Source organism: Azolla caroliniana, unplaced genomic scaffold (assembly GCF_043228905.1).
Source record: "Azolla caroliniana isolate FFs.n. ecotype wild unplaced genomic scaffold, voAzoCaro1.0.p SCAF_7, whole genome shotgun sequence".
Lineage (NCBI taxonomy): Eukaryota > Viridiplantae > Streptophyta > Polypodiopsida > Salviniales > Salviniaceae > Azolla > Azolla caroliniana.
This window is the reverse complement of record NW_028230442.1, coordinates 3247219-3269122: the sequence shown is the minus strand read 5'-3', so window position 1 is coordinate 3269122 and position 21904 is coordinate 3247219. Positions and strand designations below refer to the sequence as shown.

At 36.5% G+C, this 21904-nt stretch overlaps 2 protein-coding genes across 2 annotated transcripts; one reads left to right on the top strand and one right to left on the bottom strand.

Annotated features, from left to right (window-relative positions):
- Positions 1–1183: 1183 nt before the first annotated feature.
- Positions 1184–10038, bottom strand: LOC147861566 (GDT1-like protein 5). The gene is made up of 11 exons (XM_087322278.1): positions 9900–10038; positions 8454–8522; positions 8315–8374; positions 7606–7653; positions 6420–6511; positions 6287–6323; positions 6081–6191; positions 5830–5874; positions 4415–4476; positions 1602–1674; positions 1184–1520 (listed from the first exon to the last, which is right to left on the bottom strand). The coding sequence occupies exons 1-11, from the start codon at positions 9918–9920 to the stop codon at positions 1458–1460; spliced, it is 681 nt and encodes a 226-aa protein (XP_087178404.1). The 5' UTR covers positions 9921–10038; the 3' UTR covers positions 1184–1457.
- A 5549-nt stretch (positions 10039–15587) lies between these two features.
- LOC147861565 (cystathionine beta-lyase, chloroplastic-like) lies at positions 15588–21634 on the top strand. Its single transcript, XM_087322578.1, has 13 exons — positions 15588–15855; positions 17400–17506; positions 17612–17682; positions 18013–18104; positions 18192–18279; positions 18667–18778; positions 19696–19792; positions 19882–19963; positions 20118–20235; positions 20557–20664; positions 20767–20869; positions 21004–21110; positions 21199–21634. The coding sequence occupies exons 1-13, from the start codon at positions 15624–15626 to the stop codon at positions 21268–21270; spliced, it is 1389 nt and encodes a 462-aa protein (XP_087178704.1). The 5' UTR covers positions 15588–15623; the 3' UTR covers positions 21271–21634.
- Positions 21635–21904: the final 270 nt, after the last annotated feature.

Genomic DNA, 21904 nt, shown 5'->3' with positions numbered 1-21904 from the left:
AACGAAACCACCTGCAAAACTGAGTTGTGAAGCAGGCTTATGGAATGACATGAGTGTGCAGTGCTCTTGGAAAGAGAATTTTCGTTTGTGAAATCGTCAAATATAAGGAATAAAATTATTGCTTCTTAACACAACTAGGTGAGGATTGGACATGGCATCGATCATTGGAGAACATCAACCATTTGAATGTTTCCAATTTTGTTTAACAGCAGATCAGGCTCATTTGAAGCTTCCCAGCAAAGCACAAATCCAAAAGTAAAGACAGATGAGATGAGAATAGTAATCATAAACCTGAACTAGTATTTAAAACTGAAAGTTTTCCATGAAGAGCAATGACATGTGACAGTTTCTTTGAAGGCGGTAGATGACAAAGATCAAATCAAATTCGAGTCAGGATATGAGAGAAACAACAGTCGAGGAAGGCTGAGATTAGAGTTCCCCAAAGAGGCATGTTAAGCATGGCATAATTTACATATCTCAGTATATGGTTTACGAGACATGGACCAAGTTTACTAACAGAATCTTGGCACACAGCCTTTTGAGTAGCCAGAAGATGTAAGGGTTGAACTTGCTAAGGCTTGAAAATGAGAAAATGATCAGCTTTATCGTGAATAGGCTTGAAGTAATAGAAAACTTGAGCATTTGTCATAAAACATCAGTGCTTTATTTGAGCTGAGACAACACTGATTCCAGTCTCAAACAATTTCATGCAAAAGAGTAGAGGTAGTTTGGAAAAAGAGCTACATTTCACCATGACGCTTATTATAAGTCATCAAAGATGAGTTGCACAAAAAAGATATGCTTTAGGTCAATAATGGTTCAGTGTGGCTCTTCCTTCCAGTAATCTATGAGACCCAATCTTCGCACCCACTGCTTCAAAACTCCGTTACCTTAGGTTAAATATTTCTTCATCAGATTGAATTACATTGTATCCATGCAACATAAGATTCACATTCAAAATGTTTTGCCTTAGCAATCCAAATTGTGAGTGATAAAAAGGATTCAAAATAATGACAGAATCTTGAGATACAATCCCAAAAAATAATGAAAGTACCTACCTAAAAGATATAGAATTACATTATCCTAATTCCATGACTTTTTTTCTGAAAAGAATGGTTAAGTTGTTGATATGACGTAATGATTGCGGTTCAATGAAATCATCACATATAAAAAATATACAGAATCCACGAATAAGAATACATTTTACTATTATTCTTCCTCAAACATCGTGACTATGCCAAGAATCCTTTGGCAACAAGCTGAACATTAATTCCATGGCATGCCAATTATTTGCCATGGTTGCAACCATTTGAAAATCAATATATCATGGAAGTTACTTTTGTATATCTATTCCACACAGCCAACCCCACACAATTGAGAGGCACCTGAAGATCCTCTATTATTACATGGCATTCATTCTCAATTATGACGATTAGATGGGTATTTTCCTAGTGTCTTCACCCTGATAATAACGATTGAGTTCCAAATGCAAGAAAAACAAAGCCACCACAATATGCTACCTGTGCAAATAGAAACCAATGCAATCAGAAGAAACTTGAGATGATATATAATTGGAGCATATAAATGACGAAATAACATACAGTTTTCTCTGAGATTCGTGAGGCAAGATGCTTTCCACCAGAAACTGCAACAGATGAACATATAAAATGTGCCCTGAAAGAAATTAAATAAATCATGTTCAATAAGCATATTTTTTGGATACAAAATAATTTTTGCTTATCATCAAGATTTCAATATCTGGAAAGTCTGTACTTTTCAAACAAAGAAATCATAACAAGTTAGCACAGCCATATTAGCAGATTTTGCCTGGCACAAATCCACCCTTTCTATGTGACATCAAGGAGACTTTTGATCTACACCCTCTCTGCTACCTGAGCAAATCGTCTATATGATAGAAAAAAATCTCAAGTGACTTAGCACTTCACCTAGAAGTCCTTTCCATGGTCTGCTACTTTTTTCATAGTTGGCCCGAACAGCTTCATCTATCAGCCATACTTCATGTTTTCTTCCATTGTTAGATATATTACATTAAATGAAACTTTGTAAAAACTCTGACATACCTAGAGGCAACTCCACACTTGGTCTTGTGAATTAAACTGCAGGTTCTGAGATTATTTATTTTATACACCTCCAGATCTCTGTGACCATCTGATTCTCCATGTATGGCAATTTCTGTCAATTAAGATTTTGGATATTTGTGGACTAATTGATACTACATTACAAGAAGCGACACAGTACAGAGCTGGCCAATCACTCTCTTGATACCCAGAATAGATATATGTCCATGTAGCTTAATTTGGTCAAAAGTCATCATTCACAGAAGATAATTGGACTCTTGGGCAGTAAGTATATTGCAACATCATGTTTGGCGCTTTCAAACAGCCAAATGTAGAATTATTGCTTATAAATAAGATTCCTCTCTGGTGAGTTCCAAACATTCTATATAAGTTAAAATGGTGTACCAAGGACTAAATAATATAATCGAGTTTTCCTGTTGGGTGCTTTGGAAGCAAAAATAACATCGATATGGATAAGAGCTGGTAAATATAGCAACATAACAAAAAAGATGAACATGTACTTTTAATTCATAGTGTATGTTGCATACCTTTGAAATGCCATTGAGTTGCAAACAAGTTGCAATCACATATGTTTGCAAGCAACAAAGTGGAAGTTAAAATCTTTTCAGGTGAGACCTCACCAAAAAGTTAAAAACAAAGCACTTCTATTAAGATATTACAATAAAGACTTCACTAAGTTGGTAGGTTGCATGAAGAATAGGTTCAAGAGACCCCTGATACTTTGGATGTCGGAAAAAATCTAGGACCATTGGAAACAAACCAATTAAATGGAGGCTATAGGGATCCAAAGTTTTTTTGCTTATCCCACTTGCAGAACAACAAGTTTAAGAGCACCAGAAAAGAAAGAGCATCGAGTATGGTTTCACCCTTGCTGTTACGTGATCATCTAATGTATTGTTGGAGAAGCTTTCGGATGAAATCAATTAGATTTGCTCCTTGTCTGGGAAACTTCCAAAATCTCTAAACAAAGAGCTTAAAGAGAAGTGTAGGCACAGACAAAAAGGAATATACACATTTGATTTCCTTGGCTATTTATCCTAGACCTAGTTGAGACCACACCGAAAAGCATTAAACCAAGCTCTTCCATTCTGACCATATGCGCCACTAGCTAATTGCAACCATTCACAAGTGAACAAAAAATCCCCTCATGCTATCTTGGTGGATGCACCTCAACCTTCCACTCACATGTGGGTACTGGACCATCAATGCAAGAGGTGTAGGTCCATGAGACCCTTGACTGTTTGGATATATGCAAAATGCAGAACTACTGGAAACAAAGCACTTTTTGGATCGGAACTGGCAGGTGATCATGCTTTTCACATGATTTCTCATTACTTATGTCAGCATTCTCACCTCTGATGCCTCCACGTGTTGTCACCAACAACTTCCTCAATTGACAGACGTTCTGCTAATGACACTTGAAAAAACTTTTTTCAAGGTCTCGTGACTTCGGTGAATCATTTGAGCATCAAGAAAATTTCAGTGCCATGAGGCTACACCAGTGTGCCATTACACTTTCTTTAAAGGATGCCTGCTTCCAAGCTCATCCCTGGTTATGTCATTGCTTGATCACTTCCATTTCCACTAAGTGATTTCTTAAGGACCTTGGCATACAATCAGGCCTGTTTCCTTCTCAATTTTGGATCTAAGCACCCGAAATCTGTCTGTACAAACCCATTGCCCGCATTTGAAGCTTCCTTTGGATCAGTCACACTTTGGGCTATCCTAGCCCATTGAGTGCTCTACCACAAGCCATGAGTATTATACGTTCTAATTCAATATATTCGCAGAAAACCAGCTATTGTTGATCTTGGTTGGCCTTTCCAAGACGCTCTATCTTTCAATTGAGGTTAGACTATGTGTTTTCCTCATCGAATGGCTATTAGCATCCAACATCTTTTCTCCTATCCAACCTGCAGCTCAACAAGTTTAGGAGCAGCAAAAAAGAAACAGAATCAAAACTTGTTTCACTTTTTCTATTTCTGTAATCATATAAACTATTCCAGAGAAGCTTTGAATGAAGTCATATTGGATTTCCTACTGTTGTAGCACCTTTAGAAGTCTCTACACCAAAATAACTTGAAGAATTAAAAAGGTATTGCAGGACAACAAAGAACATTCTGGATATTTCATTGTGGACAAAACTTAAGAGACAAAAACCCTTTCAGCATAAGTATTATGATGACTTTGCCAAGTCTGAGCACAAAGAAACAAGAAATGCAAGCTCTATTGAATCTCTTCAACGTTGTCTTATATCTTTTCCAAATTCCAGTTACAAAATTAGCATGCCATGTAATTAAGAAGCATAAACTTACAACACACCCCCGAGTGCTACGCCAATGACACTCTCCTCTGCAGCAAGACCAATTGTTGCAATCTGCAACAATAGACTTACATCAAGTTAGAGAAGTCAAAAACTACTAACAGATATCCAACTTGTCCATTTCTGAATCAAACCCAAAAACATACACTGTGAAATTGAAAGTATTTGACAGATCAAATTTGAAAAGAGTTGCTCTACATATGGAACAAAAGTAAAAGGCTACCATATGAAATTGAAAATAGTTCAAAGGAGATCAATATTTCAATTTTTGCAGTTCAACTAAGGCTCTTGGCTTACAATACTTCTATTATCAGTGTCCCTCTCCAAAATAACTAAAACATAGGAGGTTTGTACTTTGAGGAACACATTTTCTGGGGTCTTTTCAGAACTCACTGAGAAAAACAAGTAACATGGTTTTGGAACCTGATAAATATGAGGTCAAATTGTAGAATGTAAAATTGTGTGCATCATCAATTCAAATTACATTAAACTAAAACATACATATTGAGATGTAATGCTGTTGAAGTAGTCTTCATTGCATATTAATAATAGGTGTCTTTAGGTATAATGGAAGGATGAAACAAACTAAATTTTAAAAATTGAGTGATGGGAGAAAGAAAAAACATGGCAAATGTTAAAATTTGCAAGTAGAGGCATGCATAATAGAGTGAAAGGAATGAAGAAGAGTCAGAATACACTAGGATGAAGAGGGAATGGCCATTTAGAACCTGTAAGACAACCAACAAAACAGGAAAACGAAAATTTTCAAGGAGAGAGGCAAGAGTGATGGAGAAGGCAGTTCACTACGTGTCATGGAGGGTGTCAATAAATTATAAGAAATGTGAGAAAGAAAGCTATAAAGAAAAACTGAACGTAAATGGAGAAATGTGCTCTAGGATCAAGTAGAGAGAAACTCAGACTCATCACTTAAACTAATAGATATTGGCCACACATTAAAAGGTATTGTGTGGAAATTTTGACACATAGATAATTGGTACTAATTAATTCAGGATGCAAATACATTTTTCCTTTTATGCAGCTGCTATAAGTTTCCAGAATTCTGCCAATTTAAGTACATCCCCACAGCAGTGTATAATGAGATTTTGGAAGTAGCATGGCCCATGTCACTTGATCTTCATGAGTGTTGTAATGGGCTATCAACTCATGACAATCTTGAGAAAGAAGCGCCTATTTTTTACATGCTTTTTATTTTCCATGCTCCCCCCCCCCCTTTTTGCTTCGAAATTGCGAAAAAAGAATATTTCTTTAGTGAACTTAAATCCACAAGTTTACCTAGAAAAATTATAATGTTTCATTTAATAACCTCAATTTTAATGCTATCAAAGCCATGCATGTTTCTTTTCCTACCCAAAAAACTAAATCTATATTTGTCTTGAAGCACATTACCTGGCTTTTGTCTCCCCATTCTCCAAGGAAGGTTAAAGAGAAAGTCTGATGAGAAAAATAAATATAGTCAGCACCTTAATAAAAAACATCCTTGAATAGCAGCAATGAGAAGACTTTCAGAGCATGTTGGAAACATATATGCATGATTCCCCATTCCCAATGCAGCCCATTATTTGTATACATTAAATTCCTTTGCATCATCGAGGATGTATAACAGTAGAAACATTTAGACTTCCAGATATGAGCATTACCTCCAAAAGTATAGGAGAGAAAAATGCTGCAAGGAATAATCTTTTCTGCTTCTTCGAATTATCATCATCATTAAAGGCACGGTTTTTCGTTTTCTTTTTCTGGTCTTTATCCTGTAATACTCCAATGCAAATACATCAGCAGGGACAACAAACAATGAAAAATACTATGCATGGCTTGATACATCTGGAAACCACATTCCAATTACCAGCTCAGCTTCCACCTCAGCCAACTCCGATGATTCCCTATCACCATTAAAAATTACCCGCTTAGTAATTCTCATATCCGTACGTAAACATATAAGGTGAAATTAATGGTATAACTTTTCAGTTCAGACCCACCCATCCTTCTTCGTAAAGGCATCCCAAAGAGAGCGAACTCCAAAAACAAAAAATAGAATAGTTGCCAGATTGTGTGTGAGCCTTCGTGATACCTGTTGCATATATTGGTTAAGTTAAAATTAAATACTCAGCATTCTCCTATGTCAACATGTCACGTTAGAAATCATCTGCTGCCAGAATCTATATGGAGGAAACTCTGTCCAACCACTGTAACATGGTCTACCATCTGTATTTCAGAGAGAAAGAGAGAAAGATATATTAACATCTTTTAAGCGGCTAAAATGTCCTGTAAGACTGAACAAGAGACTACATTTTTGAGAACAAACCAAACTAGAGAACCTACAAACTATAGGCGGATAATATCTAGAGCTGGATGAATATGAAGCCAGCAATTTTATATCTTTTAGTACTGAACAGATGTACAGAATGTCACTCAACAGATGTTTCACAATGTTGGGACATATGACTTGATAGATGCAAGCAAGTCATCGCAACAAGATAAACTATCTACATAGAGATCGTGGATAATTTGTTGACACAGTCAATTTTGGGCGGGGTGCAGACCAGAGGATGCGCCGGTTTGGTGGGGGTGAATATCATGTTGTCAATGGCACACAGTGTGAACCGCCAGTAAATCAAGCATACTTATCGGTTTCGTAGAGGGTATAAGGAAGGAAAATATCAAATTAGGGTTTACACTAGGATTTATACAACTATAAATAAGTCTTCAGGTGTGGATAGATTGACTGATGTTCCCCACTCCAAAACACGACAACTAAAGTTGTCACCAAGGAGCTCCTAATGTTTGTTAGGATTTATACATCTGTAAATAAGTCTTCGGGTGTGGATAGGTTGACTGATGTTCCTCACATCAAAACACTACAGCTAAAGTTGTCGCCAAGGAGCTCGTAATGTTGCTAGTTATTTTGTAACCCAAAATAACAATAATAAAACATCTCCAATATCAGAAGACCACCGTAAAAGAGGCAACGTAAGAAGTTTCCTTTCCCAAAAACTTCTGCAGTTGATGCAAATTTGGCTCATTTCAAAGATTTTTTCTTTAAATGTGATAAATTTAAAGAAAAAAGCATGATAATGTACCTAAGAGGCCATACTGAGTTCACAACTTACCAAATACTGTATATATATTTGAGAGAGAGAGAGAAATTTTAACAGCAGTAATTACCAAGTTAGGGGCAGCCCATCCAAATAGAGCTGAAAGAATTGTCATAATCTGCAAATTTGATTAAGAGGAAATGAGTGACTCCTTCCCTGATCGCTATTATTAGAGCAGCCCATCCAAGACACTAAGCGTGACAGTTGAAGTTCACAATCTTGTATTCATTTCAAACAATGGTAAAGCTTAAAACAGATTTCATACTGCTTTGTGGAACAATGTGCCATGATGGATGTTGCAATTTCATGCTTAAAGCAATAACAAAACCGCATGCAAGTTCTGAAACTACCGAATGAATTTCTTTGTTTTCTTTTTGAGCCAGAGTTAGTTAAATTTGGTGACAGACAGTTGCATATTAAGGAAGGTAATCCATTATCAGCAAATTCAATAACTGCCCAAATATAGACATTTTACTCTTTATTTATGATAAAAATTGCAGGCAAGCATAGGGACAATCTGACTTACAAGGTTGCATAACATTTATCCAACAACATTAAAGATAAATACGTTGTTGTGAAAATATATCCCATCTAATTGATAATCATTGGCAGAAAAACCACATTTCATAAAACTAACATACCAACACATTCAATCTTTCTGCGATTGATTCTGTTAGGAGGCTTGGACAACAAATATTATGTGACATGCTACTTTTTACAAGAGAAAATTTATTTACAGAACGCAAAAAAATTTCTTGGAATCAGATAAGATCACCCACTGCGAGAGCTCCAAATGCCCCACCCAGAACTAGCCTCCGGGGATGTCGCATTGCCATGAGCTGCAATATTCCATGCAACACAACGGTAAATAAAATACAAGCATAGATGGTATTGCATTTTCTACAAAACATCACATACTGCCGCAACGAAAAAGGTCTTGTCTCCTATCTCTGAAACAATGGTCATAGCCAACGATTTGATAAAGCCCTGCAAAACAAATCTAGCAAATGAATATAAATTCAACATATTACTTCATATCTTGATGTCTGGATGGCAATTATAAGAGTGAAGAAAACAAATTAAAATCCTGATTCCCACCGGTGCCTATGCTTTATTCTAGAGATCACTTTATATGAATTTCGACAACAATAAGATAGACATTTATAATTCACTAAAACTCTAAAGTAAAAAATCCAACCCAGACATATCTTGATGCCTGGATGGCAATTATTTGAATGAAGAAAACAGATTAAATCCTGATTCCCATCGGTGCCTATGTTTTATTGCAGCGATCACTTTATATGAACTGATAGACATTTATAATTCACTAAAACTCTAAAGTAAAAATCAAACCGAGACATTGAGGAATTTATTGTTCATTCTCAATTTTTGGGGTACCTTCTTTTTAATGAACAAGACATTGTCATGCTATCTAGCTGTATCAGGCATCCTCTTCACGCTAAGTTATAATTCGATCTTAGTTGGTATTAGCAAATAGACCTCAACATTCGACCTTGTTACGTAAAGGATCCCTTTTGGTTGAGTAAGTTATACCACATTTTTAGTTGGATTGATTTTTCTGGTTAAATACGCTAAGAAGAACAAGAGATCGAGTTTGCTGATTAGTTATATTAAGGATTCTCTTTGTGTTGAGTATGTTAAGACCTCTTCATGAAGTCATTTGTCAGGTTGATTTTGATAGTGAACCAACCTCCAACCATCCAATTATTTATACATAAAGGATGTTCTTCCAGCCCAGTAATCGGGTTGATATTGATGGTGAGCCAACCATCCAACTATTTATACAAAAAGGATGTTCTTCCAGCCCAGTAAGTTATAGTACGATCTTAGTTGGCAGGATGATGTTTCACAAATGGTCTTTTCGTGTTGAGTGAGTTATGATCCATTCTTAATTGGCAGAGTGATTTTTGAGGTTAATGTTGGCTGACAAACGACACATGGCATGCTAATTAGTTACAGCAAATGTTTCTCACCATGACCAACTTTTTCCAGAGACTATGCCCATGGAAGTTTGAGTCTATTGATAGTTTGACTACACCAGAGTACCATCATGTTCTTCCGCGTTTTTGGGGTCCGAGTGTATTCCCAAGCAAAATATTCAATTTTTGAGGTTGCGAAGGATTCGATAGCATGTTCCTACTCTGGAATTGGAACATATTTCAGGTAGATTTTCATCTGTCGGGAGGGATGATCTCTGTCCTTAAAGAGGCACGACATGAAACCCTAATGTGAAAGGCGGGGGGAGCTAAGGTCACAAAAACCGGTCTTAAATTCAAACACTTGAGGGGGATTGGGAGAGAGAGAGAGAGAGAGAGAGAGAGAGAGAGAGAGAGGGTACGGTACCTCGAAGATAGAGAAACCCATGGCGGAATCGAGGAGAGGAAGGCAAAGATCCCGTTCAAACTTCAGCTATGTCGATCTGCTCTGCTCTGCTCTGCCTTTAGATCCTTTTTTGCTTTCCTGTCAGGATGCATTATTATTATCATTATTATTATTATTATTATTATTGTTATTGTTATTACTGTTATTATTTGCCAAGGTGAAAAATATATACATATATATACTGGATTCTTTGTGTTGTTGATTTTTCTTTTCTTTGTTATTCCATCAAAGAACTAAACAAAAAGTGAAGAAACTCGAGTCTGGAAGCATTGATTGGGAGGGGCACGACTGCGGGACTCCTCTTCGGTACACAGATTAACCTCGTCCGTAGATTCACCTGTCTTGTCCCGATCACAATGCCCATGCCAGGACTCCTCTTGAGTCTTTGGTACACAGATGAACCTCACCCGTAGATTCACGTGTCTTGTCCCGATCGCAATGCCCATGCCAAGGCCCCTCTTTGGTACACAGATGAACCTCGCCCGTAGATTTGCCTATCTCATCCCGATCACAACGCCTTTCCAAAAAGATGAAACCACCATCTGATCCAAATGCCCGCCCTTCCGAAGCTTGCTTTGTTTCACCCCACACCTCCCTTCAGTGAACGAACCATCGCCTCTGTAGCTTCTACATTATGACTAATGCATAACCCCGCACTCCCCATATGTGCCTAGGGTTTCCCAAATATAGTGTGGATATACCCCATAAGGATCGTGAACTTTTATTGGCAATGTGAATGTTAGAGTTGGATCCTTCGTGTGTATCTTCTTCTCCAACTTCTTTGATGAGCTATCTTTGGGAAAAATATGAGGTTTCTCAAAGATAGTGTTGGGGATAAGGGGGAGAAGTGAATATACCTCATAGGGGTCGTGAACGTTTATTGCCGACGAGAATGTTAGAGTTAGATCCTTCGTGTGTATCTTCTTCGATGAGCTCTCTTTAATCAAATTCATTCTCCTATATTTGTGAATGCGAAAATTTCCATTCATTAAATTTGTTTGGGTTGTAAGGTGTATAGTTTGTGCAAATGTAGGGATGGTTGGGAGTGGGACCAATTTTGTATTGGACAATGGATACAATAAAGACTTTGTATGAATACATGGCATTGTCACAATGCAAATTGTGATGCTTCATAAACAACAATGATTGTATTTCAATATACAACATTCCAATTAAGTCGCTCATCCCCTAGAAAAGTATTCCCTACCATCTTTAAATCCCCAAAACCATGATTGGATTTGTGATTTTCATAAGTTTGTGCGAATAGATGCTCATCACATCATTTAAGACGAATCAAATATAAAAATTTACATATGTCATATTCTTAAAGATAATTGCTCTATCAAAACAAGTTACATGCATAACACATTATAATGGGGTACAACAATCAATGGAGATTAATATCATTTGAATAACGGTTTCATGTACAATAGAAAGAATTGCTTTTTTAGAGCATTAATGTTATTCCATTACGCTGAGAAGTAGAGGCATCCTTAATATGCGTGAATAGTTCACTCCACTAAAGATTTATATTAAACTCTTTGTTGAACCCATCATGTGTTTTATCACACTTCACACTTGCTCATGAAGTCGTGCTATTGTTGTTTGGTATTCGTTTGGGTATTCAAAGTTTTTCCATGCACTCTCTAGATCCTTTTCGTGGTATTATATGAAAAGCTATTTTGAAAGTCCACTGATGATTCTCTCCCATGGAACATACAACGCGAAAGTGAAACAAATAAAGATAATGTTTGACCAATCGACCTACAAACCATCTAAAAAAAATGGCTCGTCATCTTCTGTCTCTCAATGCATGACGACAAGCTCTTACTTGAAAAACATGTAAATATATCAATTCATTCATTATAAATAAGAGAAAGAAAAAGCATACAATTGATAGACCTAAAAGCATATGCATTGTTATTGTCAAAGATAACAAGCTCAACCACACACTCCTTAGGGCACTCGTGTGTGTCATTATGTTAAAGTCTACCATTGACTTTTTGAATGACGAATGCCTTTTGCCTTAAATAATTTGGATATTTTAGACATACCTCCCACTTGAGCAACTTCATTATATCGATAAAACTTTTATGTGTGCTCCCATAAAATTCCTGCATAAACCAATCCCGTTCTTAGATAAAGTGTTAATTGTCCTTAATTTACAATTTATTTGCCCTTAATATTAATTAATTGGAGCTTCGTTGTATAATCTTCTCCCATTTCAGTTAATATATTTTGTGAATCGTCTCTCTCTCTCTCCTATAATTAACTTACCCTAATGGTAAGTTGTCTACACTACTAACACTACATCTTGGTTTTGAACTCCAAATTTCTCGCCTCTCTATTACTTCGTAGATATCTCTTGTTTTACTAGATGCCACTGTGGAATGTAGGGGTTGAACCCATGACCACCTAGTCTCCATTGGGCAACCTTACCAACTAAGTTACATCCATCTAGGCCCTCTCTCTCTCTCTCTTTCCCGATGAGAACACACAATTATATTAATAAATGTGTGTAAAAAACACTACTTACAATGGGTGTGACAATGGAACATGGGTAGTGGAACATGTTGAATTGTCATATAGGCAAGACAAACACTCCGCTAAGGAAATAATTACCCACTAACTACGCTACACGGGTAGGGGAACATGTTGAATTGCCAATAGGCAAGATAAACACTCCATCGAGGAAAGAATTTCCACTTGTTCCAATAAAGAAAATTGTCACATTAGTACTCCCTTCAACCAAGCATGTAAGTTCATTGAAGTAATTTTATTTTTTTTGTGATGTATGTTGTCTATCTAATGTGCCTCGACATCATCCACAAATGTTGTTTTTGTCAATGATGGATCAAATAACTAAGAAGGCATGTTTCGTTCCACGTACAAGGCTATTAATTGTAATGGGGTAATTAGTTGTTGGTTGTCCATTGGACTATTGCAAACTAGTCGAGAATGTAACGGGCCACCTATAACATCAAAGGGACGCGTTATATGAGAAAGTGAACTAATTATATAATATTAGAAACAAGGACAAAAGATCATAGTTAGCCTCATATATTGACACTGAGGAAGTAATTAGTTGTTGGTTGTCCATTGGGCTATTGAACTAGTTGAGCATGTAATTGGCCACCTATAAAATTAAAGGGACTTGTTATATGAGAAAGTGAACTAATTATGTAATATTAGAAACAAGAACAAAAGATTATAGTTAGCCTCATCAAGAATGATGATATCAAATAATAGAATAAATTAGTGAATGATATGAAAAGGACTTATTCAATTGAATAAACATTGAATATTGGAAATTCATACAAAGTGGGTGCTCACATAGTCATGGTATCATCCCCTCGCCCGCGTCTATAAAATCATGACCAATCTCCCAATTTTAGAGACCGATAAGTAAGACTGTGTGTGGGAGATTAATGTAATCAATGATGATTGATAATCTAAACTTATTTTGAGCAAACCTACATTATGTCAACTCTTCAGTGTAATATTGAGATGCCTTTACATTGGACTAAGTGGATATTTTAGATCTCCCACTTGCCCTCCCGCCATTATTAGATTGATCCTAAATTATGTCCACCTAAATTACGTCCATTCTTGCTAGAAGTTGTTTATAAACCAAGCAACCCTCTCTTATATGAAGTGTTGGTTATCCTTGATTTATATTTTATTTGCTCTTAATATTAAAATTGACTTCATTGTATCATCTTCTCCCCATTTCACTCAAATCATTACACGAGTGAATCTTGTGTTACGTGTACTCTCTTATGAATTCCTAAGATTTAATTGGAACCAAGTTAAATGATTCAAATGAAGTACAAAAAATATATTTGAATTTTGGATGGATGTAAGCAAAAAGATACAAAGAAATGGTTTGCATCCTATATGCTTCATGTTGTGTTGATAGATTACTCTATGAATGCGTTTTTTTTTGCAATGCCAATGTATCACAATTTGGGAAAGACATGGAGGTCATGTTTCACACGTTATATTACAAATGTTGTGCCAAACTTCATAACCATTTTTACTTATTTGAACAAGGAAACTACACTCATCAATACATGTTTGTTGAGTCTATCTTTTCTCACGCATTATATTACAAATGTTGTGCCAAACTTCATAACCATTTTTACTTATTTGAACAAGGAAACTACACTCATCAATACATGTTTGTTGAGTCTATCTTTTCTCACACATTATATTACAAATGTTGCATCAAACTTCAAAACATTTTTCTTCTTTCAACTAGGAAACTACACTCATCGATAGATGCTAGTCGAGTCCATCCCTTTCCTTTGTCCACCGTTTGCCATTGCTTCAATACGACTGAATTGGGAAACTACAGTCATCGATACATGCTAGTAGAATCTATCATGTTTTCCACCATATGCGTCATTGCTTTCATATGATTTACCTCACATTGTATTTGAAATGAGACAATGCATTTTGGGCATGTGCCAAGAGACTTATTGACAATGCATACTTTGCCTTAAACAAGTGCAAGGGTTAGAGTACATATCACACTTTGATATGATTGTCGATGCCTTGCATCTAACCATACTCTAATTCAATTTCCAGACATTGTCAATTCAGTCCACTCCCTACACACGTTCTCTCACATTCACAATTAGCATTTTCGATTGCAACATTTATTAGTAAAATTATTGAACATTGAGAGTCATTAATCAATTCCACATTATGTAAAAATGATTCATTTTTGGTCTCATAGGTCATATTTGACATACAGGGAGGATGATAAAATTTACTTATCACACAAACACACATTTTGCTTATTATATTTTGATGCATATAATTACATTCTCTAGTCTTGAACACTCTTTAGACGACAAATACCATCAACCATCAATATGGTTATATTATTATATTGTGCCACATGTCAAGCCATAAATAGGGGGAAGCAAGAATAATTTAGATGTTGAATCTTTAATGCGGGTCCTCTTTAATTTAAGATATGAATATTGTCCCTACGCCCCCAATGCCTTGTTCAAGTCTTGGTTCACACCCCCTGAAAATGATTGGGGAGTGTTGTTAATAATTGAGAGATCTTGAATCTTAAATGTTGCATTTGAGAGTGACCCTTGTTGCATGTCCGCATCCATGTCCACTTCTTCTTGTATGCGTTGTCCAGGCACATGGTCTCTCTATTATGCATGTTTATCCTAGGTCCCAAGCCCTTGCATGAGCATATGTATGTATACATGCATGTATGTCCTAGTTATAATGTACCATGTCCCTAGCCCTTGCACGAACATATATATATCTATACATACATGCAAGTTGCAATCGGCAATGGTTTGGTTTCAGCTCAACCGGTTTGGGAGTTTCCAAACCTAAAACGAATTGGTTCCTAATCCGGTTTAGCCAAGCCGATTAATCCTTAACCGGCTTGGCAACCGGAAATCGGTTCAGTTCGTCTTGAGCGATCCCAAACCGAGCTCAAACCGGTTAAGGAAGCTCAAGCATAAACCGAACCGCCAAATTGTTTAAAAAACGGTTTAAAGGTTTGAGCCGATTCCTACATGCAGGCATTCTTCTTCTATGGCCTTGTAACTTGGACCCCACCCAAATGCTTTATAGGCCTCCTCCTGCTTACAAGAGTCACAGACACTCAGAGAGACACTGTACACACACACTCCCATCATTTCGACATTCATGAGCGGAATTATGGCAGTGCAGGTCCAAAATCCTTTCCGTGCTGCACAGCATCCCAGCTCCATCGACATCAATCGGCCGTGGGACCTCGCACTGAAGAGCAGCTGCGGCCAAAGGAGGGGAATCAGGAGATTTCTGCAACTTAGCTGCTCACTAAAGGCTTCTCCTGACATTCTTTCCTCTCACATGGATACTAATTCTTTTCCTGAGGATTCATCTTCGGGGACGAACAGTAAGCTCCCCCCACCCCACCCATGCATTTTTTAATGCAAAGAGAAAGAGGGCTTTGATAGATGCATTAAGAGAGCGAGTTTTGAAATTTCCATTTTAGAGAGAGAGAGAGAGAGAGAGAGAGAGAGAGATTTGGTAGATAGTGACAGATAGTAATTCTCTTTACAAGGACTCATCTTCTGGATCAGTGGCAAGTTCCCCCCATGCATTTTGCATGGAGAGAGAGAAGGATTCTTTAGAAGGTGCACTCAAGAGAGAGATATTTGGTATATGCATATTGCGTGAGAGAGATTCGATCGATCCATTTTAGTGAAAGAGCTTTGATTGATGTATTTTAGAGTGAGGGTATTTCTAAAAGCATTTCAGTGGCGAAGGTTTTCAACATATGTATTTTAGTCATAGCTTGATTGATCAATGAAGAAACCAGGTGAAGCAAATCTTCATCATGGCTGCCGTGAGGAAAGACAATGTTACTCTCGAGAAAAAAACTTGTTTCTTTTAAATTTTAACTCAAAGAGAAAGTAAACAGTGATGGTAAGTGAAAGGAAAGATGATTTTACATCCATTGTTATCCCACAAAAGTGAAGCATAATCATGGTGATGAGTAAAATAGAAGGAGAGATTATCTTGCAAGGAGTTAATAGCAAACTTTATGCTTAAAATTGAAAGATTGAGATTTTTCCTGTACAATCAAGGGAGGAGATCATTTATGCATGGCACACCATTCTACCACTTGTAGAAAGGTAAGCCTTTCGTTGTTAAAACCTTGCAACTTAGATTTATGAAAGGAGTGAAATTTTCTTCAACAATTCTCACTAAAATGTGTACACATAGAATGCAACAAGAAAGATGTCATGCGAACAATAACTAGCAGAGAAATATACAAGAATATGTATGATGTCACTGATGTAGGAACCCATGATGTATGAATTAAGGTAAAAACGATGATTGCTGAGGTGGAATTATAGCAGTCCTATCATCTATGGGCAGATGATGTAAAATAGAGAAGGTGATGCTGATCAAAGTCTAGGGGGAGCAACGAGGATACACAATTACTATTTGCAAATCATCATCTCAGTGTATGAACTTTGCCTACAAGACTTGGAAAAAAATGATCAGTGGACATTAGATACTATTTGAATTGGAATTTCACCTATGTTCAAATCATGGAGTTTAGAGAATCTGACTCTCACAGTGACATGTCAAACTCGCATAGTCTAGACAAGTACAAGGATACAGGATTACTGCGTGCAGATTATCATCTATATGTAATGTGCATCCTCAATGTACCGTTCATTCTGATTCTTTCTCTATATACTGGTGATTATTATAAAATCTGTTACATACAAGATACATTTGGTAAATTAGAATGGAGTTGGAGGGATCTGATTGGTAGAAAAGATATAGGGTTTCAGCTCCAAGAGTTTCTTTTGTCTGAGTAATGGATGTGCCTACTCTTTTTGGGTCTCTAATGTTAGTTGTTTCATTCTTCAGTTAACAGTGGGCTCATGATATTATTTGGCCATTAAATGGATTGATTTTTAGGATCTCAAGATTTTGGTGTATCCACTACAATATTAAATTTTTCGAACACATTTGACCCTTACAATGCTCTCAGTACTCCTCTTTATCAAACTGCAACATTCAAGCAGGTGAAAGCATGCTTAAAGCCTTCTTTAAAATAGTTCAATAAACAAAAATGTGGATATGAGAATTGTCAGAAATTTATAGAAGTTATTTTATCTGTCCACATTCAGCCCTCGGCAACTGAGTATGGAAGTTATGATTACACAAGAAGCGGGAATCCAACCAGAACTGCACTTGAGACGTAAGCATTCTATATTTATTTTGGAAAAATTGCGTAAACATGCTTGTATGCAAGAGAATTCCAAAAAATATGCTTGTTTACTTCCTGATGATAGTTATGTTTGGTCAAAATGTTATTCTTTAATTTCATGGAAAAGACGTCAGTAAATTGATTAAGAGAGGCAAGAGAGATTTACTTAATTAATTTGCTAAACTCGTATCCATGGGAGCAAGGAGTAACTTTTTTGTGAAGTAGTTTGGAGAACAAACAAATTGAAATACTAATGTATAACAATTTTCCCATTTTTATGCATAGAAAATTTTTCAACTCTAAAGATATGTTTGTACGCAGGTTATTAGCAAAGTTAGAAGGTGCAGACAGAGCGTTCTGTTTCAGTAGTGGCATGGCTGCACTGTCCACAGTTACTCATCTTGCAAGGGCAGGTAAAGGTTTCTAGGATTGGATTGTCTCCTCCCCCCCCTGCTGGATAAGAAAATTTGATTGCGTGTTGTAGCAAAATAATTTTGCAGGAGAGGAGATAGTTGTGGGTGATGACATTTATGGAGGTTCAGACAGACTACTTTCTCAGATAGCACCTAGGGCAGGTTTAGTTGTAAAGTAAGTATGCCCTGCATCTATGATTCATATAAGTTTTGCTGCAGTTCTATAATTATGACATCATACATACATTTACACACATATATAATACACATATATATACATGTAAATATATATTTAGGAGCATATGTTTCATGCACTTACAGTGTTATAATAGTGTTGATCCCTAAGGACTGATTCAAATGGTGTTTTAATAGCATTTGTACTATCTACAAGACATCAGTTTGCATAGGATTTGATTGCAGTGATGGCCATTCAGGATGCTAGTATTTATACCATTTATGAATAATTTGTGGTCTACTCTCGAAAAGGAAAAGCTATGTTAATTCTTCGTGTAAATGAAGTTACAATAGAATTCTCCTTATGAACTATTGTTTTTTATTGTAGACGAGTGGATACTACAAATTTGCAAGAAATTGAATCTGCCATTGGTCCTAAAACAAAGATAGTTTGGCTTGAGAGTCCTACCAATCCACGCCAAATGATAACTGACATTAAAGTAAGTCATAACAAAGCTGTTCTTGAAGATAAGTAGCCGTCATCATTAATTATAACATAAAGAAAGGCAGATGAATCATGTTGTCATCTTTCGGGGTCAAAAGTGACCTGTTTACCCCCCCATATGGCACCTGAATTCTTTGCTTTCTGTGTCTTTAACTTCTCATCTTATTCTAATGAAGGCTTGAGAGGTTCTACTATAATGTGTGTCAATATACCAATCTTGTCTCTTCTTTTCCAAATATTGGCTTTCTGTTGAGTCATAATAAAAATGATGTGAGCCTGAGAGTAATATACGATATAAGTCATTTTCATTACTTTGAGGTTTTTGTCAGAACTATGATACTCCTTGCTGATAAGGTTGTGTTGTGCATGGTCTTTTGTATATTTGTTCATTTCACTGTTGTCATCAGGCTTAATATTCCGTTTTCTCCATCTGCCTGTGTGATTTTCGTTTCTTATTTTTGCAACCAATCATACCTTTCATTTCATGAGTCTTTAGAGTTTCTCCAAGGTTTCTTCCATAACCCTTGGTCGAATTGGCAAAGAATCCATCCCTGAATAGAACTTGTAGTTTGAAAGCGCAATGTACCGTTGCTGAAAAAGATAGGCTAGTTGATTATATTTTAATGTAGGTAGGCGTCAAGATATGAAAGTTTTTTTCTCAAATGAAAGATGAGCACTTTCACAGGTTTGTAATGTAAGATGGCACGATGCAATTTGCAATTGTTTGAATGAGGGATATAACCAATCTAGTCAAAAGATAAAGCTCTTTGACATTTTCCTCCTGAACTTATCAATTAAATGCATTGGCTTAAAGGAAGTCTCATCATTCCAATATGTTTGAAGAAAATCTCTCTTAAAATAGCATTTGCATTTGTGGAGGCATACATATGGTATCTCTTTGTTTTTCTTCAGGAGATATCAAAAATTGCTCACAAACATGGTGCATTGGTAATGGTGGACAATAGCATTATGTCCCCAGTGCTTTCCAAGCCCCTAGATCTTGGGGCAGGTGAGCTGTTTCTTCTAACATTAAAATTGTGATTGAGGTTTTCTCTACGCTGTCTGACATCAGAAGATCGGTATAATGTCTATTCTTAGATATTGTCATGCATTCGGCCACCAAATTCATCTCAGGACACAGTGATGTGATGGCAGGAGTTCTTGCAGTCAAGGGTGAGAGGTTAGAGATATTGACAATTGTCTTTTTATTATTATTCAGGCTACATTAGTCTTGATTGAGTTATGGTGAGTAATAAAGGAAGCTCATTCACTTGATGTCTAGTTATCAATTCATTTCCCCCCCATGTGATGTTCTTTCGATGTGATTTTGACAGTTTGGGAAAAGAGGTATACTTTCTACAAAATGCAGAAGGAACAGGCTTGGCACCGTTTGATTGTTGGCTCTGTTTACGAGGCATAAAGACGATGGCCCTCCGAGTTGAGAAGCAGCAGGTATGGAAAATTTACTTCTCTCGCGGAACAAAGAATATTGTGGAGTTGAGCGTGCAGCTGACTATTGATACATTGAAAATTCAATGCATGAGCTAAAATAGTATCTGAATGAAAGCTAGTTTATAATTTCTCTAAAAGGTTTCCCTCTGCCAAAAGTTTTGTAGGGTAGAGAGACTATGTACTCTAGGCTGTTTTTCTTTAACTCATTGCTTTCTTTGCTCTCCAAGGATGAGGAATCTCCACATGTGATCTAATTTATAAGCCATTTTGTCCTGTTAATACGCATCTGCCTTTAAGCCTAAGTATATTGCTTTGCTTCAGTGTAATGCGCAAAAAATTGCAGAATATCTTTCTTCTCATCCTCGGGTGAAGAAAGTCAATTATGCTGGGTTACTAGGCCATCCTGGAAGGGATCTTCACTTCTCACAGGTATGCAGAAATACACAAATTCTCCCGACTGAAATGAAAGAGAGAAATTGAGATTGTTAACAACAATAAAATAGTTTTTTCTTTTGGTTTCTACGCTTACAGGCCAAGGGACCAGGATCTGTGTTAAGCTTTACTACAGGGTCCTTGGCAGTATCTAAGCATATCGCGGAGAGCACAAAACTTTTCAACATAACAGTAAGCTTTGGTATTCATATTCTGGACCTTGTGTTTTCCATAGCCAATGTGAATAGCTACATATTTTTATAATGCTATTAAATTATATATGTGCAATCGAATATAAAATGTCATTGAATCAGTTCATTATAATTTGTTTTGCAGGTAGCGTAAATTCTTTAATAAGTCTACCATGCTTTATGTCGCATTCTAGCATTCCTGCTAGTGTGAGAGAAGCTCGTGGTCTAACTGAAGATTTGATTCGACTATCGGTGAGCAAGTTGTTTCTGATTCCAGTTCTTGTTCCAAGAATTGCCTGGTTGTCTTTCCTATTTAGCTGTGGAATATTTTGTTCTCCAGGCTGGCATTGAGGATGTAGACGACTTGATTTCAGATCTAGATCAGGCTTTATCTACAGCACCTTCGCTCTGACAAGGGCTTTTAGGTGATGGTGGTCTCATTGGAAAGTTTTATTTGAGAGCATTGGCATTTTATTCAGAATTTAAATAGAAAAAGGCGTTGTTTTCATTATTGACATAGCTGTGAAGTCGTCTCATCATCATCGTTTGGCGAATTCTGCACAATTTAATTTTTGTAGATGAAAATGTGACAATTAAAATTGAAATATCATGATAATGTTACGGTCCCAATGATGAAGAATCATATATTTTAAACGTGTGGGGCTAGATTTGAAAGGCATATGTTCTTGCAAATGTATTTTGTTTTAGAGCAACTGTTAATATGCCTTTAGTAAAAGCTATTGATCACCAATTATAAGTAGTCTAATGTTTCTTAAGCATGTTCAGATAGCTAGTTCTTTGATAACAATTGCAATTAATGTATCTAGAACATTGTCAAAGGCTTTATAATTGAAGGTTGCAACACACATGTAAGGTTGGAAATTAAACTATTTTTTGCTAGACTAGTAAGATCTCTAGTAATCAATAGTAGCCCTCAATGATAGATTTGTTTTGGAATTTAATTCCATAAATTGTCCATGTAAAATGTATGCTAGGGAAGAGGGTGTTTCTTGTCATTAGGTATGTGTGGTCTAGATAGGTCAAAA